Below are 19,532 nucleotides of genomic sequence, written 5' to 3'. Positions count from 1 at the left end.
GCTGCCAGCTCAGGGCCCTTGTTCAGCCCTCCCCCTGCTCGACCCCACCCCCCGGGCACACTCCCGCGCTGCGGCCTAATGCTGAGGTGGGGTGAGATTCGGGCCTCTGGGGTCTTGCCAGCCTGCATGCTGGCTGCGCTGCCGGCTTAGTGGGCCCCTGTGTGCGTGGCCGGGTTCATGCAGGAAGGAACCTGGGACCTTCTGCAAGCGGGTGGGTGCCTTTGTGTGTGTGCGGGGGAGGGGGGACCGGGAAGGAACCTGGGAGTTTTTGCAAGCGGGTGGGTGCCTTTGTGTGTGTGCGGGGAAGGGGCGTGAACCGGGAACGAACCTGGGATCTTTTGTAAGCCAGTGCGTGCCTTTGTGTTTGCGGGGAGGGGGGACCGGGAAGGAACCTGGGAGCTTTTGCAAGTGGGTGTGTGCCTGTGTGTGTGTGCGCGCGCGCAGAGGGGGGGAACCGGGAAGGATTCCATGTTCCTTCCTGGCTCCCCCTCCCCTCCCCTCCCCTCCCCTCCCCTCCCCTCCCCTCCCCTCCCCTGCACGCACACACAAACAGGCACGCACCCGCTTGCAGAAGGTCCCAGGTTCCTTCCGAGTGATGGGGGGAGGGAGAAAGACGCTTCCCCCAAGGCTGCCCCTACAACCGCGGTGTGCAGGAATGTCGTGGCACACTTAAAAAAACCCTTTCACTGCCTCAGCTGTTCCTGCATGCTGTGGCGGCGTGCGCAACTGGGCTTCAACCTTCCCGCCTCCCTACCTCTCTCCCTGCTGCCGGGAGCGGCTCGGCTTCTTCTCTTCTTCCCCCTCCCTCTTGCCACTCAACAGCTGACAGGTGGCGAGGTGGGGGGGAGAAGAAGCCAGCCGCTCCCAGGAGCCGATTAGGCACTTTGGGGGTGGGGTGGGGAGGTGGGAGAGTTGAAGCCCAGTTGCGCGGGATTGCGCGCGCTGCGGGGTGTGTGTGTGTGTGGGGGGAGGCTTTTCTCTCTTTTCTTCCTTTTTCTGTCACTCCTTTCTCTCCCTTTCTTTTTCTGTCTCTTTCTTGGTCTGTCACACTCTGTCCTTTTCTTTTTCTCTGTCCTTTTCTTTCTCCCCCCTCCATCTTTCTTTCTTTTTCTTTCTTTCTCTCCCTCTCTCTCCCTCCCTCCTTCCTTCCTTCTGCCATTTATGCATGGGAGGTTTTGCCTTGGATTTGCCACTCTCTAGACTAGATGCACATTTCCCCGATCTGAATTCTCAAATTCTTATTCAACAATAAGAATTCAAATGGGAAAAATGTGCATCTAGAGCAGGGCTGGGGAACCTTTTTTCTGCCAAGGGCCATTTGGATATTTATAACATCATTCGCGGGCCGTACAAAATTATCAACTTAAAAATTAGCCTGCTATATTTGGTCAAACATTTAGCCAAGAGGCATGACTGGAGACAGCTCCAAGTGTCTTCCACATAGACCAACTCGCGTTTGAGCTCTGCTGTCCCCAGCTGGGCCCAAGAGATTCAGGCAGGGCAGCATCCTTCTGAGCTAGAGATCTGCCAGGACCCATGAAGGGCCAGACCAAATGATTTCGCGGGCCTTATATGGCCCCCGGGCCTGACGTTCCCCACCCCTGATCTAGAGAGCAGCAAATCCAAGGCAAAACCTCCCATGCATAAATGGCCTTTCTTTCTTTCTTTCTTTCTTTCTTTCTTTCTTTCTTTCTTTCTTTCTTTCTTTCTTTCTTTCTTTCTTTCTTTCTTTCTTTCTTTCTTTCTTTCTTTCTTTCTTTCTTCCTTCCTTCCCTTCCCTTCCCTTCCCTTCCCTTCCCTTCCCTTCCCTTCCCTTCCCTTCCCTTCCCTTCCCTTCCCTTCCCTTCCACCCCAAAAACCTCCCTAGCCTCTTCCTCCCACCCCCCACCGGGAGATCTACAACCGGTATGGCACTGGTATGGCTCCCGAATGATGTGATAAATATGCAAATGGCCCTTGGCAGAAAAAAGGTTCCCCACCCCTGCTTTAGCTGGTGATCTGTGTTTGAAAGTAGAAAAGGGCCATGATTCTTTGTCTTTGTTGGATTTATCAACATCCTTTCGTAGATTGAACCATGCCATCCTTCTAAGAAGTAGGTATCAAGGATTATGCTTTGGAATTGTTTAAATTGGTACTTACGGATTTGACTCAGAAGGTTGCTGTTGGAGACCACTTATCAGCAGTGTGGGACTTTTCCTTGGGGTTCACAAGGCTCAATCTTATATCCCATGCCACTCAATCTCTATGTAAAGTTCTTGGTAGATACCATTCATAGTTTTGGGGTTGTGTCATCAATATGTTGATAACCCAGTTCTGATTTGCTTTTTCTAGACTTCACTGCTGTAGCTGTCCTGAGCCAGTGCCTGGCTGTGGCAGTTAAATGGTTAAGGTGAACCAGTTGTAACAGAATCCTGACAAGGCTGAGATGATGCTGGTCAGGAAAATTTGGAGATCATTGTGTCTCCCACATTTGGTGAGGTTCAGCTAACCCTTGCTGACTCATTTAATATTCTAGCAGTTATACAGGGTCCAGCATTATTGCTGGAAGAGCGAGTAAAATGCTTTCTTCCATCTTCAGTTAGCACAGAGGATGGCACCCTACCTTTGATTTGGCCATGTGGATCAATACCAAAGTAATCTTGAAGCTAGATTATTGTAATGCACTCTACTGGCTCTGCCAGTGGAACCTCCAGCTGTTACAGATTGCCACAGTTAGTTTTTTTATTGGGAACTAGGCAGAATATGCATATTACACCTACTCTGAAGTCACTCCATAGGTTACTAATTAGTTTCCAGGTTCAGTTCAAGGTACTGGTTATTATCTATAAAGCCCTCCATGGCCTAGGACCCACATACCTGCAGAACTGCAGGTTCTATTGATACGTTCTGCTGACCCAGCTTTACTCATTTGACCAAAGCCTTCTGACGGTAGCATCCTCCAAAGGGCTAAGGTCAACAACTTCCTGCTCCCTGCAAAGGGCTAAGATCAACAGCTTCCTGTTCTCAAGCATTCTCTTCTGTGGCTCCCAACTGGTGCAATGGCCTATCTGTAGAGATCAGGAATGCACCCACGCTTCTGTCATTCTTAAGAATGTGTAAAATTGGACTGTTCAGGAGGGCACTTTTTATAAAGTGAATGAGGTGGTATTATCTGTAAAAAAAATAAAAAAATGGTAGGGAGTTTTTTGTCTCCCCCTTACATTGCACTGTTGATTGAATGTATTGTACTATTTTTATTTCATTTTTTCTTTAACTGTGTAATCCAGTTTTATTGCATTGTTTATTGGATGTATAACACTGATCTTTACTACATTGTATTATAATTCTGTAATCTACCTTGACTCTCAAAGAGAAAGGCAGGCGATGAATTAAACAAGCAACAAATAAATAGATTGGGAGCTATAATATGCAGTTTGTCAAATGTACATGGTGTTCTTCTAGCTGGGAAAATCATTCCTTGATGATGCATTACTTTCAAATCTTTTTGTTGTATCCATCCATCTGGAATAGTTTTGCTCAGTTCCTGCTGGGGGTGGGGGATCCCCTGCCTCCAGCGGGCCCTTCCTGCAGCCACTCAGCTATATGGCGGGAGAAAAATGGGGTGGGGGTGGGAGGGATGATCCAAGCATGCTGACATCACTGCTGGCATGACTGGAAGTCCATCACTGCGTCACTGCTGATGGTCTAGCATTTGGCCAAAACTCTGTGGTTAAACCATAGCATTTTGGCCAAATGCTAGAGCATCACTGGTGATGTTGCACCAGAAGTGACATCAGAACATCAGTGCATTGCAGGCAACACCATTACATTGCCGGAAAGGTTCCCTTCCTCCTACAGTGAGTCTCCCACCATTTGCCAGGTTCATGCTGGCAACCCTAATCTGCAAAAAGGTTTCCTGTTACAATTGTAGTATTGTTTGATGAATGACTTCTTTGGGAAATCTTCAAACTTGGAAATTCATGACCTACAAAGTAGAGGAAATGGGATGATGTCTGTATGGGGGAAGGAGGTGCAGTGCAAAAATAGATAAACTCCTCAACCCAAAATACCTGCCTTGCTTTAAATCTTGACTCTAGTTCCATTCCAGATGAAAAGACATAAAAACTGATAGTAGATTACTGGAATCTAAGGAGGTTCCTTTTATAAAAACTGTTACAACCGTATTCTGGATCTGAAGGAATCTATCATACTTACAATGATTAGCACCTTTTGTTTGCAACACTAGGGAAGCGTTACCATGATAAGATGGACATAATAATGCAAGTCTGTAGTAGTACAATTAGTGTATGTCAATGAATGTAATTTTAGGTGGGGACATTGATTCATGGCACCTGTTTAATCCTTGAGAAAACCTAATTGAGGGAAATCTAATTAAAACTGTGATTCACACATCTTTCTCCTCCATGTTATAGGCTGCTGCTGATCTAGAACTGCAAGAGGAGGAAAAGGAAGAACAGGGAAGTTATTCGAGAAGAAAGGTAGTTTCCAACTGGCATCGTTACGAAGATGCTGAGAAGGAAACACAAAGTGACAGCAGTGAATCTCAGCGTGGGACTGACTTTAGTGTCCTGCTTAGCTCTGCAGGTAAGCAATAGAAATCACAAATAACCGTTAATTTGATATGGTGCAGTTTTCATATAATGATATTTGGAACTTCTCACTCTCACGTCTGGTAACGAAACACTTGTTGGAAGGTTACTTGTGTGTCTTACTGCTTAGAAGTCCATAGTCACAGGCTAGTTGGGTGGGGTTTTTATGGCAGAAGGTGTTTCAAGACAGAATAGTCCTCATGCACTTCCATGGTCAGTTTTTTAAAAACATGGATAGTCGCATAATCTCAACAATGGTAGGGTGCTATAAAAATTCATTAGGGATATTCTTGAGTCATGTATGACTTTGTAATTCCACTCCAATTTTGTCAGAAGTTTCCTTTATGCTCGATCTAATCTGTTTTGCAAGCCAAAAATTGGAGTGCCTTTGGGCTGTATTTTCATCTTGAGGTAAATTTGTTCCATTCTGAGAGAGAGAGCAGCACAGAATAATTTTGTTTTTTGGGCTGTACGCTTAATAATGATATTACAAGAAAGCAGTTGATTTTACTATCTCTTTTTCTTCAGTGTAATTTTCATTAATGAGAGTCCTTTCCTCTCAAAATGAAGCTATATTTTAAAACAAACAGTAAGGGTGTGTGTGTGTGGGGGGAGGGGATTTATGCTGATTTCCACCTTCTCACTGCCGCTCCCAGTTCCGCATCCTTTGCATTCCCCACACCCCCTGATCCCATCAGTTGCTTTTTGGGTGGCACAGTGCTTGCAGCAGACTACACTATTTGTAGTGTTCTGCTCACACTTCTCTGGGCCCAAACTTAAACGTTTGTACATTTTAAAAGAATTTACTGAATCTTTATGGTTGCTCTTAGCTGCACTCATAAGGATATGTATAGCAGTAACCATACACAGAAGAATATGTGTGATTCCCATCTAGAGCTGGTTTCAGGTGTATCTGATGAAGGGAACTTTGACTTGGAAATCTTGTTGCTTTTTAAGGTGCTGATGAACTCAAATCTAGCTCTGTCTAAAGCTGTTTCTGGAGGAGGGTAGCTGGAATAAATAAATTCTGCTACATGGTCTTGTCAAGTGCAGTCTTCTTAAAAACAACTTAACAGTATGCATTTTTGGAAAGTTCCATCAAGTTGCAGCCAATTTATGGCAACCCCCTAGGATTTTCAAGGCAAGAGATGTTCAGAGGTGGTGTGCCATTGCCTGGTGGTCCTTGGTGGTCTCCCATCCAAGTACTAATCATGGGTGATGCTGCTTAGCTTCCAAGCTCTGACAAGATTGGGCTAGCCTGGGCCATCCAGGTCAGGGAATAGTATATATCACATACATACATTTGTATAGAGATTCATAGCTCTAGAAAAGTGTTTTTTAAGTAGTTCAAAGATAATTTCACTCCAGTCCTGCCTTCACCATTATGCAAATGTTACAGCTTTGTACTATTCTTCACATTTGTTTATATTTACCATAACTTTGGATGTTAAGAATGTGTTCACATCCCTTTACCCAATAGTTACGTTGCTGTCTTGAGTCTATGCAGACATTATGCTCCTGATTCTTTCACTATGATTAAGGGATTGTAGGCGATTTATAGAAGCAGGGCCTGTGAACTCTCTATGGACAACTTGTGAAGCTAGGGTTGCAAAATTGGATGTGGATTTCAGTGGAGATCTTGAATATATTTGAGGTGAATGATACAAGTCTTTAATACATACTGCTTCAAATAAGAAAGCAGGGTAGAAATGTAACAAACACTGTTGTGGGCTGAAGTGTGTTGCACAAAATATGCTGTATTAACAAAGACTTGATGGCACTTTACACTCAACTCCCATATGTCAGTATCTTGGCTTACATGAGGAAGTCAGCAGGTAAAGTGCATGGAAAGAAGGCTCAGCCTAAACTTCCCCTGTTGGGGAACAGGTAGTTAAGAGACTTTTTCGTCTGTATATTTGTTTGTATGGTAACTAGTGAGTTAGCAGAACCAATGTTGATGGTTGTCCTTATTAAAAATTATTGGCTGATCACAGAACTTGGTTTTTATGGTGATATAGGGAAACTGTCTCCTGGTTGCATTGTTCTTTTCCCCTTACACCAGTGTGGTGTAGTGATTAAGAGCAGTGGTTTGGAGTGGTGGACTCTGATTTAGAGAACCGGGTTTGATTCCCCACTCCTCCACATGAGTGGTGAAGGCTAATCTGGTAAACTGGATTTGTTTCCCCGCTCCTTCACACTAAGCCAGCTGGGTGACTTTGGGCTAGTCACACTCTCTCAGCCCCACCTACCTCACAGGGTGTCTGTTGTGGGGAGGGGAAGGGAAGGTGATTGTAAGCCAGTTTGATTCTTCCTTAAATGATAGAGAAAGTTGGCATACAAAAACCAACTCTTCTTCTTTCTTCTTCTTATTGCCTACTGTGATGAAATAGGAAGCATATGGGGAAGGCTCTCTTTTGCTTGCAAATAAGCTACCTCACTTTCTTTCTCTAGATGAGCAAATGCATCCTTTCGGGACCAGACATTAATGATCAATTCTAAAAATACTGTGCATTTGCTCTCTCTTTATGCCACTGTAAATAAATTCCAAGAGTCTACCTGTGAGGGAAGCTTTAATATTTTGGCATTTATGTCTGCAACAGACAATGAGAATATTAAAATCAATTAATTTGTTATTGGGGATTTTTGCCTAAACACAAACCTTGCCCCACTTTGGGTATGTATGTGTGTGAGCAGTATAATGCCATGATTTCTTTAATACCTAATTTTTGCAGCTACTACAAAATCTTTTCTGGAGATGTAATTTAACTTAATGAAAATATGAAATGTCAACATTTACTGCTTAATTAAATAAGGCTATGATATTAGAATTCCCTCTAGATTTACAGAGGTGTTAATGTTTATTAAAATCTTTGCTTAAATAATTACTTTTGAGTACATGTAGCTTTTCCATTCAGGAAATTGAATTAGAAGATACACTATGTTTCTGTTTGTTTTTAGCAGTTGTGAGATAATTTTATAGCATGTGTGTATTGCATGCTTCCGTAAGGCAGTGCAGTGGGACAAATGATCTTGTTCCCCCCCCCATTTTTCAAGTGCCAAAGCAACCAAGTGGGGCTTTTTTGGCACTTGAAAAGGTGGGGTGGGTGGGAAATAAAATTAACTGATTCCTCCACTCTGTGGACTTGATCAGGATTGGGCCCTTGTGGGATTTTTTAATGGATGAGTTCTGCTCTAAAACGTCATCACCGTCCAAGGGTCCAACCAGTAGCCATCATGACTTCTAGCTTGGCCCCCAATGTTAAGATGTGATATCCCAGGCTAATGGTAATGCACGTTTCAACTCTGATATAGAGGCTATGCTGTTAGGGGTGGTTCAGAACTTCAGGGCTACCATGTCAACTGAGGATCTATTTAATTTGACTTTGGATCTGGTGCATGTAGCAGGGCACATTCTGGAAATGGAGTGTTGGTCCAGATGCAAGAGTGATATGGATATGGAGTTGTATGTGATTCTGTTGTCATGAACAGATCATTTCCTGGTAGGGTTTTGACTTACAGCTTCACATATCCCCTGCAGGTGGGGGAGGGGTCAATTGTAATGACAGATCCAAGTGTTTTTTCTGACAGTTCTGGGGTATTTTCCAACTGGAGTATCTGGCAGTCATGTCCAGGAACATATAGCTTCTGAAAGTAGGATACCATAAGAGAAAGAGATGGGATTGCTCCTAAGCATTACCTGGTTTATCCTGTTCCCCCACTCCCACTTTACCACATGTTTTGTGATATTGTGAACCAATTTAATTATCATTCTGTATTAAGAGACCATAACATTCAAATGTAATAACTTCTTCTGCTGTTATAATCTCATATATGACTTATAAGGCACAGAAAGCACTGAAAGAAAACACAACCATACAAGTAATTAAATTTCATGTTTTCCATCTACAAATGAATGAATTAGTATGCACAAGAGAATGTTGCTGAATTTTGATAGTACCAACATTGGATAACCAATGGTCAGAGTATGAGAAGTGATAACACAACAACAAAATACCAATAAAATGATAGTTTAATTCATAGTAAATATGCATATAAATATATGGAAAATGAAAATAAAATCCAAGCTATCCCTTCAGACTTGTACCAAAATACAGAGTCGTGCAGTACATGATTACATTTAACCCTGAAAAGCATGACAGCACAACTTAAGACTTCAAGCAAAATGTACTCTACCAGTCACATATTCTGGCCTGAATGAAATCCCTCTAGTGCTCGTAGAGCAACTGTAAAAAACAAGTTTATCAGTCTCTGGTTTGGGAAAGAATAGACCAAAGCAGGGGAAACCACAGAAGTGGATAATTGGAGGATGACTGAAAGACAGAGTTGAGTGGAAGCTAAAAAATAAAATGAACTATGATTTTAGACCTAAGCCAAAGCAAAACACTCGTGTGGAAGCAACTCAAGTCTTGAAACCATTTCCTCGCACAAAAGAAGTTAAAATCAAGACAATGAGATTATTCAGAAGTAAATGCAAATGAATGAAGAAATAAATTATCTGAAATGTATCCTGCCTACCCATGTATAAAATGTATTCAAAGTGACCTGCAAAGTTAAAACACAGAAAACAGAATATTCATAAAATCTTTAAACACAACGAGTGAAACAAAATAAAACCCAGATATGACACATACTTTACATCTGAAGGATATGGTCAAGTCTATTTGTATTTGAGACCTTGTCCATGCATTTTGAAGTTTTTTCTCCAGTACAATCATAGCCAGGAACATAATCATTTTTCAGTGTTCTGAGAGAGGACAGAATGCACACAGACTTGCTTAGAATCTCGTACTCAAAGCACAAACTTCTACTTCTTTTGCCATATGTTGAAGTCAGCAGGATATCTCATTATAGTGTTAGAATTAAACTGGACTGACTGAATTAGTAGTGTTCCTCTGTATATAAGTTTACTAAGTGCACAGAGTGTTGCTTTGTTTTTGAACAGCATGTTGAAGCTCTGTGCAGTCTTTGCAAGCTGTTTCTATTGAACTGCTAGAAATATTACATCTTATTGGCTTAGCAAAGCTTTAATGAATCCACTTGATTAAACAAAGCAATGAATGAATTTCTGGATTTTATTTTCTGATTTGTTTAGAGCAGAAATCTAGGCTTTTTACCGTTTTAAAAATAATTTTTGTTTCGCATTTTAAAGCTGGATTTTAAACAGCAATCTGAAGCCTTTCTCTTTCTTTTTCTGAAATAATGCTGACATAGATGAGGTGAACTTCAGGTCTCTTGTAGAGCCTTCTGGGAATAAATCTTGGACTAGTAAAATATCTATTCATGCAGAAGAAACAAAAGAAGTGGAAATAATGGAATAACTAGACTGGGTCCGAAGATTTTCACTGTTTGAAGAGTTATGCTCAGTTACTTATTGATCTGTCTGACTTAAGTGTCCAAAAATAGATTTTTTGCCTCAGTCCACATCTTATTTAAGCCTGCATAGGCTAGCAGTAAGCAGTGTATCTCAGCCGGTTTTACTTCATTTAAACTTGATTTGTGGATCAATTTTTTTCCTGAATGTGTGTTCAATTATTATAGCTCTTTTTTGCTAAGAAACCGATAAGTGGTATATTGTTGAGTAATGTGTTATGTATTGTGTGAATATAAAAGTTCTGTATCACAAGGATTTCCTAGCCCCATAATCATTCTGTTGGTTAAATCCCAAGTTTATTTTGGATAGCCTCCTGGCATAATAAACATCTTCTGTTTTTGCACTTTTGTAGGTGACTGGGCATCGGGGGAAACATTGTACATAGCTGTGTTAGTCAACAGTAAACTCCAGAAACAAAAGCCATGTAAGACCAACCAAAATAACATAATACCATGTACGAAGTTTCAAGTTCTCCAGAACTTGTCAGGCTGGATGTTTAGAAAAAAAAAAGGGGGGATTAAGGTGCTTCATGTCATGATCATAGGGTTTCTTCTTAAACAGACTGTTTTGTTGACTTCAGTGGGCATAGTCTGTGGCTAGTATAAACTTGCCCCTTTGGCGTGTTGGGAACAAGAAGCAAAAATGATAGTCTTCCAGTTGAAAAAATAATCCTATGTATTCGCTTTGCTCTTGACCCTTTTGTTGGACCCATTTGACATCAGAGAGACATTTAATCAACTATTGGTTGTTAGGCTTTATTTGGATGATGTTCCCAGCAGGGGTGCAGCTTAATACTAGCTGCACCCTGTGCTCAGTGAAGTTGAGGTTGATGCTGATGCAGAGGTCTGAAGTTCATGGCCTAAGAATTCTCCTTCTCTCCTCCCTTCTCTCTTTTTTCCCCCCACATCCAGCCTTGGCATACAAAGTGTTGTGCTTTGATTGGTCTCAAGTAAAAGGTATTACATGGCTTTTGCTTCGGGAATCTCAGGTGACTATTCATAATAGCTGTGTTATAGCTGTGCATAAGCCTGTGAAAGACTTCAATTATGGGAAGACACTTCCCTTAAAAAAAAAGGATTTAAAAAGGATAAAAGCATCAAGGCTATCAAGTTCCTTTATAAAAACTAGTTTGGAATATGTTTGACAACTACTTTTTTATATAGATTTTTCTGATTGTATTTTTTTTTAAATAAGGAACACTAAAAGTATGGAATTGCAGGTTGCAGTTGGATCATAGCTTTGAAGTGATATGGTGTGCCAAAATTAGGTTACTCTATTTAAATTCCCCCAAATCTGGGCAATTTAGGTTGTATAATATGCAAATTGTTGATAAATGATGCAAGCCATGCATGTTAATTGTTTCGTCATCTGCCACTTGCTTTGCATCTCCTCCTGTTAAATGCCACGAAAGAATGGGAAAGGATCATAAGAAAGATCTGTTTATCTGACCCTTTGCTCATACCAGGATTTGCCCAGGCTTTCTTCTGAGACAACCACAAAGCTTGTCTGGGAGAGAGGCAGATGGAGCAAGGCACAGTGCCCTAAGGTCTCTGATTTAGTTGTGCCAGCAATACTTGGCACTGCATCTGTTCCGTTAATATGCAAGTGGAAATTCCTGTGTGGGAGGTTCTTGTTCTGGTTTGTTGTTCTCCCAAGTTTTGAACCTTTGACAGTTTGTAACATTTAGGCTTGGTAGAAGTCTCGTAGTCAGGATTGCTCTGCCACCAAAACAGCAGCTTGGGGTGTCACATTGGTAGAAGGAGGTGGCCTCTGAGGAAGCAACATGTGGCTTGTCTGTATTGTTGATTCTTGTGCTGCAGCTAATTTGGGGTTCAAGGCAGGCTTCAGAAGCCCATCCTGTACAACCGGCACATATCCTGCTGGGGCAGCACAGGAGGAGGTGTGAATCTCTTCTTGCATGGCTGCTGCCTCTGATCCATCTGAGGTGGAATGCAGAATGAAGTACTCCCTCTGCAGCCAGCCGTGGATTCTGCTGAGGGAGGTGTACACCTTCTCTAGTGTGACTGCTGCCTTGGATCCATCTATGATCCATCTGGAGAGAGAGATGTTGTTTCTGCAGCTTTCCTTGGATGCTATGGGAGGTTGTCATGGGAGGAGGGTGATTGGGGCAGCTCAGTAGCCAGATGGAGGAAAATCTGGACAGGTAGTTTTGTGCATGCCTCTCTCCTATTGATTTCAGTAGGGTTTAATTGGTTGCCATGAAACTTGCTGTCAAAAGAAATTTGAATAGGGTGCAGCCGTGAAGTCTACTTGTAACTTAAAAGTAAGTCATGTTCATTTAAATGGAACTAACTTCCGAACAAGTGTGCCTATTATTGGGATTGCTGCCTTAAGAGTCAATGAGTTACTGTCACACACCACTAAGAAATTGACTTGAAATCACAAGATTAATATATCAGTTGATAACCTCAGCCACTTTGCTGAACTCGAAGAAGAGCTGTCGCAGAATCCTTACCAACTGCAGACTGTACTGTTGATCCACCCCTCCCCAAGTTTGCTGACCCTCAAAATGCTTTTTAATTGGCATACTTGATTAAACACATGTTAAATATCATCAATTAATAAGATTAATACTCTTCAGAGTATTCAATGTACAACTAGATTAGTCAGACTGTGCTGAATGTCCAGACATCAATGTTTTTGTGACCAAAGTATACTGAATCCTGCCCCTCCTCCAGATGTACGAAACCAGGCCCTATAGAAACAAATTAATTACAAACCAGTCACTTTTATTTAGATTTTTCAGTAAGCTAAATTCTCCCCAGTGTCCACAGCTGCCAGAGAACAATGTAGACCTGGAATATATGTAAAATGATAAAAAAGGAAATGGATTATTCAAGTATGTGTTGCTCTACAAATATGGGAATAGGGCTTCTGCTAAGCTTGAGCCTTGGTATCTTTACATAAAAAGTGTTAATTCTGGAAGTCAATGCCAAAATACTATTTATCTTGATGTTAAAAGCATTTAATAAAGCCAGTCAGCAGTACAAAGATGAAAATCTATATATTTTATAGAGAAGTTGGCAAATCTTTGGATACTTAAATCCAGTGACTGGAACTGTGGACGGGCAGAGAAATCTGAAATCTACAAAAAAATAGATTAGGGAGTATAAAAAAGCCAAAAATGATAAAAGGAGTGCCTGTAGCTTTAAGCAATGGATTTCCCTCAGGGACAGTTGCTAGGCAACTGCAGATTCCAGGCTTGGTTCTGCCAGTAAAAGGCGGGGGGCGGGGCGGGGAAGGGCCCTTTCCAGGCCTATTTTGGCCTTTGTGGGAAGACTCGCTGGGGCCAGGTCTGGTTAGGTTTGCCAGCTCCAGGTTGGGAAAATCCTGGAGATTTTGTAGTGAAGTCTGAGGAGGGCAGAGTTTGGGGAGGGAAGAGGCCTCAGCAGGGCATAATGCCATAGAGTCCACCCTCCAAAGCAGCCATTTTCTCCAGGAGGACTTATCTCTGTTGTCTGGAGTTCAGTTGTAAGCTAAAACATGCACTCTATTTGCTCGTTTTACCACTTGCCCCAGCTGCAGACTTTGACCTTCTGCTGACATTGTGAGCCCAAGTATGATTCAGCTTTATGCATCTGGTTCTTATATAGGGTTGCCAACCTTCCAGGTACTAGCTGGAGATTTCCTGCTATTGCAACTGATGTCCAGCCGATAGCGAAAATGTTCACCTGGAGAAAATTGGACTCTATGGCATTGAAGTCCCTCTCCTCCCCAAACCCTGCCTTCCTCAGGCTCCGCCCCCAAAATCTCCAGGTATTTGTCAACCCAGATTTGGCAACCCTATTCTTATAGCCTAACTCTTGAATGGGCTCCATCTATCTGCCTTGTCTTAATGGCGAGGAAGCCTCTAAGAGTGCTTTGTTGTCTGTTTACAATAAAAAAAATTAAGACAATCTTGTGGTGACCTAGGCAGAATTAATTTGCTGAATTAATTTGTACTAAAAGGTGCAAGTGTTTCTTCATAATTTTAAAAAATATTGGCAGTGTCTAATCTCAGAAGAGTATCTTGACACTTTTATTTTGTACTTCATGAATTGTGAAGTAGATGAAGGAAATTCTAATGTACTAACAACTTTAAAATACCTTGCTATTCTGAAAATATTTTTTTTGTTTTTAACATGTCTGTGAATTGTCTGTGTTTTAGTTACATTGAAGCATCAAATTATAGAATACCTAGCATTGCTTGGAAACAAACAAAAAAAAGCTTTAAAAAAGAAACCATCTACCTATTGTGACAGTACATAAATAAAAGTAGAAAATGGGACTACAGGGTATCTGATTAGTGATGTTCTAAACTCTACAGATTTACTTATAAAATAATTGTGGTATCTGGGGGTACCAGCCATCGTGGTGTTCAGTAATGCTGGTGTAAATACCTAAATTGGTAAACATTCTGTGTAAGAAACAAAGGAGAGGATTTCAAAATCTCCACACAATTTCATTTTGGTGCCTCAGATGGAAATAAAGAAAGATGTAATTGGTTTTCCATAATGGAAAACGGAAGAGATGAGAACATCCTGATTCCACAAGGGTTCAAAAGGAAGGAGCATCTTGTACCGTGTCTAGGAATATTCTTAGTTGTGATCATAAGTCATATGTCAACAGATGCAGAATCCACAACTTAAGCAGAGTCCTGAGAACATTTGCCACTATTTAAATGTGAAGACTTTGCTCTAGTCTGTGAAGCAGAGGGTAGAAGTACTGTATTTTCTGGCGTATAAGACTACTTTTTAACCCAGGAAAATCTTCTCAAAAGTCGGGGGTCGTCTTATACACCGGGTGTCGTCTTATACTCCGGATGCTGAATTCCGAGCCGGACTGGAGAATCTGCCTGGGAGCCGCCTCCGCTCTGTCCATGTCCGGCAGAAGAGGGAGGGGAGGCGAGCCCGGCGAGGGCGCTCACTGCCCAGCTCGGAGTCGGAGCCAGGTGCGCCGGGGTGCACGGAGGGAAGTGCTCGGCTGTGCTCCAGCGGCAGCGCAAGGCAGGCATGCGGCTGGCTGGCCAGCTGGCCGGGGCTGGGGTGGCCACTCTCTTCTCCCGGCACAGGGTGTTTTGGCTGCCGCCTAGCACACCCAACATGCCCCCTTTCCTCCCCGGCCTCCGCTTCAGCTTCTGTCTTTATGGGCTTCCCTCCCCTCCAAACCCTCCTTTAGCCCCGCCCTCCATGGGCCGTCGGCTCAGTCCTCCCCTCTCCTTTAGCCTCGCCCTTCTCGAGGGCCCTTACTCTCGCCCCCGTCCCCCTCTTCTTCCCCGCTCCCTTCTCCCCTCGCCGACTCCCCTTGAGAGCCACGTCCCGCCGCTCCGGGTCGGCACACACTCTTCCATGCCGGGAGGTCAGCCCCCGGCCTCCTCCTGTTCCTCCCGCCAGCCCCGCCTCCCGGAGCGCTGCCAGCTCGTCCAGCCGCCCCGCCCCCTCTTTCTCCCGCCCCGGTAAGTGGTGTTGTTTCCCCGGGGGTTGAGCCACCCCAGGAGGACCGGGGGTGGCCGCAGGGTTGGGGCGCAGTCCCGAGGGCCGGCCCCAGGCCGCGGACTCGGGACAATCCCAAACTCTATATTTTAACTGTAAAAATGGGGGGTCGTCTTATACGCCCAGTCGTCTTGTACGCCGGAAAATACAGTATATTGTCTCCTCCTGCTAAATGTTTAGGCTGTGTTATAATAACACCCCTCCCCCATCTCTTATCCCTCCTCCAAGAGATTTTAATTCAACACGTTTCTACCTCTTCGCATAATTCTAGTCACAGAATTTGAGTCTTATGGCTTCATAATATATTTTTTTTAAATCCAGAATCCTAGAATCCCTTAAATGTCATACATTGATGATCATCAGTTTCATCTTCTCTGTCAAATGTCTAGCTGGCACTAAGTGGCCTTGAAACTGGTAGGTGGACGATTTGTTTGCTGTCAGTTTCTGGGGCAAGGTTATTAGCACTGTTGAGTCACTATAAACTGGGGTCTGTATCTGAAGGAATAGTTTGTAGTATGAGGCAGGGAACAGACAAGGAATGATAGGAGTCACTGACAAAGAAAAAAATCAAGTGGGCTTGGGCTGATGGGTACCAGGCATTTGTGTCTTACTGACAGAAGAGTGCTTGTACAATGCCCAGGACTGAGGCTAACATGACTTAGGAAGCTTATCAAGGACTCCCAGTCAGTTTACAAGGCTTCAGTCCACACCTTCCCCCTCTCCCGATACCATTTCAATTATATATGTCTTTAAAATGTATTGCATGATAGCGCTGAACAACTATCTCAGTCTCTAAATCAGTCTTCGATATCTGGCTCTTAGAACTGCCTCATATGTTGTTTAAAGGCTGTGGAAGAACTCACTGACGGAAGTGGTGTAACTGATCTTTCCCTATCTCCTCCCCTCCCCGTTGCTTGTCATGAAAATACTGGGAAGACAGCATGAAATTTCTTTATGAATAAATAAATCACAGCACAAGGGGCAGCTGTGAGAAGGTGATACTGGGAATAATCACTCCCTCCTCCTACTTTCGCAGGAGAGTTGAGGAGGAGGGAGGAGGAGCTGATTTATCCAGGTATTCAACCCTCCTTAATCAAGTCCATTGTATTGTGGTACATCCCTCCCCCCCCCACCATGAAGTTCTTCCAACCCTCATAGTGGATTTTGAGGAGCAGAAGACTGCTGTGGGAAGAGAAGGTAGGAAAAAAATCAGATCCGCTAACTCCTCCTACATACTTTTCTGCTACATCCAACTTCAAGATTTTCTTAACTCCTTAGGAGCCAGTTATGACTGTGTGGATTTAATAGCCAGATTACGTTTCTGGTCAATTCTTGGGGCATAATGTTTTCGAGATATCTTTCTTGTTGAAGGCATAACGGTCACTAATGGGACTGTATTGCTGCATTCATATAGTCTAGTTACATGGGATCCCCAATATGCAGAGATAGTTAAAAAGAAATACAGTAATGAAAACCTCACAGTACAATGGTTGCATGAATCTATCCTTAGATGCTTAATTCTGAAGGAATATTTCAGTTGTCTTCAAAATATTTTTTTTCCTTTTCTACTAAGTGATCTTCCAGCTAAGAGATGGACTTTTAATGCAAATTAGTATCATGGGCCTTTACTGGCTCAAGTTTTTCTTTTAATTGTGCTTTATCCACTCAGAGCTAGGAGGAGGGTGTGCTTTTGTGTGTGTTTGTGTTTGCTGTGCAGGACCTGGCAACGGGAATTGGCCATATAAACCCAAACAAGGCTGGCCTGTTAAATCTAGTCCAGCACTCTTAACACTGGCTAGCCAGGTTTCTCTGGGAAGCTCAACAATAAAGCATGATTATTTATTTATCCAAACCTTTACACTGCATTCTAGTTAAAAGTTCTCGAAGCAACTAACAACGTACAGCAAATCAATGAAACATTTTAAAAATATCTCTTTTCATACCCTACCAGTCTAGATTTGCAATCTTTTATTGATTGATTGAATTTCTAACCTGCTGTACCCTGGCCAAGGCCGGGCTCAGGGCAGCTTACAACGTTAAAACATCGATACAAACATCAATGTGTTAATACAAAATACAAAAATAATTTACAATTAAAACCTAAATTATAATTCTAAAATCCATTTGGTGCATAATTTGCAACACACAGGGCGGCAACTAGCTCGGAGAGAATGCTCAGAGCCTCCAATCAATCAATTCAATCAAATGAAGATTGGGGGAGGGGAAGGCCAACTGTGATGGAAACTGTTGCTGCCCTCAACCATAGGCCTGGCATAACATCACAGTCTTACAGGCCCTGTGGAACTGCATCAAGTCCTGCAGGGCCCTGGTATCATTACATAGAGTTCCACCAGGCCGGGGCCAGGGCAGAAAAGGCCCTGGCCCTGGTCAAGGACAGCTGGACACTTTTCAGACTGGGGACCACCAGTAAGTTGTTATTTACAGAGTGCAGCGCTCTTCGGGGGCATACAGGAGAAACGGTCCGAAGATACAATGGTCCCAGATCATGTAGGGCTTTAAAAGTTAATATCAGCACCGTTAACTTGATCTGGAATGCCACCTGAAGTGGAGGTGGTAAAAGGCCGCCTTGGCTATGGCTGTGACCTGGGCCTCCATAGACAAGGAGGCATCCAGAATCATACCCAAGCTCTTGATGGTGGATGCAGGTGTCAGTTGCACACTATCAAGAGCCAGGAGCTGGCACACTGTCTCCAACCTGCCCCAACCCAGCCACAGGACCTCTGTGTTTGATAGATTGAATTTCAGTTGGCTCTGTCTCAACCATTTCGTCATGGCCTCAAAGCACCTAGCCAGTGTCTCCAGGGCGGTATCTGGCTGGCCACCCATCAGCAGTTAAAGCTGGGTGAGGTCATCAGCGTACTGGTGACAACCCAGCCCAAAACTCCAGACTAGCTGGCGCATGTAGATGTTGAATAACATAGGTGAGAGGATCACCCCCTACGGAATCCCACACACCAAGGGGTGCTGCGGTGATACCTTCTCCCTAAGTGCTACCCTCTGTCCTGACCATGGAAAAAGGAGCGCAGCCATTGAAGGGCTGTGCCCCGAATTCCTGCGTTGGCAAGGCAGTGGTCTAGAAGATCATAATCAACCGTGTTGAAGGCTGCTGAAAGATCTAATAAAATCAACAGCCTTGCCCTCGATCCAGCTGCCAATGGAGATAGTCTGTGAGGATGGCCAAAGCTGTCTCCGTCCCAGTCACCTCCTTTCTCTTGCTCTCGCGATGCTGTGTTGATAGTTGGAAACCCCCAGTAAACGTCATATGGAAATATCAATGAAATAACAATGCTATGCAGCATAGATGTTAACAGATATTACACACCTGGAAAAACATAGTATTTTTTTATCTTTTCTCAGAATTAGGCAAGTGAGGGAACAAGTAAATGCCTGAAGGGAGGGAGTTACTTGTGGTGGGGGATGACCAGCTTTGCTCCTGATGGATGCCAATTTACAACTACTAAAGATGGTGTCTTGGGCAGGGCCTTGCAGGTAGATCTTAAAGAGCAGAGGTACTCATACTGCAAGTACTGTGGATCCAAACCATTTAGGGCTTTAAAGGTCAAGACCAGCATCTTTCATTGTGCTTGAAAGCATATGTAACTAGTGTAGTCCCTGTAGCACAGATATTACCTCCTGCTTATGTCTGACAATAGATTATAACAGTATTTTATTTTGTCGAAGGCTTTCACGGTCAGAGTTCATTGGTTCTTGTAGGTTATCCAGGCTGTGTGACCGTGGTCTTGGTATTTTCTTTCCTGACGTTTCGCCAGCAGCTGTGGCAGGCATCTTCAGAGGAGTAACACTGAAGGACAGTGTCTGAAGATGCCTGCCACAGCTGCTGGCGAAATGTCAGGAAAGAAAATACCAAGACCACTGTCACACAGCCCGGATAACCTACAAGAACCAGTATTTTATTTTATTTTAGTGCATTTGTATGCTACCTCTTCAGGGAACTTGCCCAAATATTTTGGTCCACTGAAGCTGCTAGACAATCTTGATGGATAGCCCTAAGCAGAATGCATTCTATGACAGTCTAGA

General features: G+C 43.3%; 2 protein-coding genes across 2 annotated transcripts in view; one reads left to right on the top strand and one right to left on the bottom strand.

Annotated features, from left to right (window-relative positions):
* Positions 1 to 19,532, top strand: part of AVEN (apoptosis and caspase activation inhibitor) — a 156,506-nt gene that overhangs the window by 32,005 nt on the left and 104,969 nt on the right. The window contains exon 2 of the mRNA XM_056851763.1: positions 4,413 to 4,584. Coding sequence (XP_056707741.1) covers positions 4,413 to 4,584 — 172 coding nt within the window. The remainder of the gene's footprint in view (positions 1 to 4,412; positions 4,585 to 19,532) is intronic.
* Positions 1 to 19,532, bottom strand: part of CHRM5 (cholinergic receptor muscarinic 5) — a 95,939-nt gene that overhangs the window by 38,172 nt on the left and 38,235 nt on the right. The window lies entirely within an intron of this gene.

Source organism: Euleptes europaea, chromosome 6 (genome assembly GCF_029931775.1).
Source record: "Euleptes europaea isolate rEulEur1 chromosome 6, rEulEur1.hap1, whole genome shotgun sequence".
Taxonomy (NCBI): Eukaryota; Metazoa; Chordata; class Lepidosauria; order Squamata; family Sphaerodactylidae; genus Euleptes; species Euleptes europaea.
Note: the sequence above shows the minus strand (reverse complement) of the source record. Positions and strands in the feature narration are given on the sequence as shown.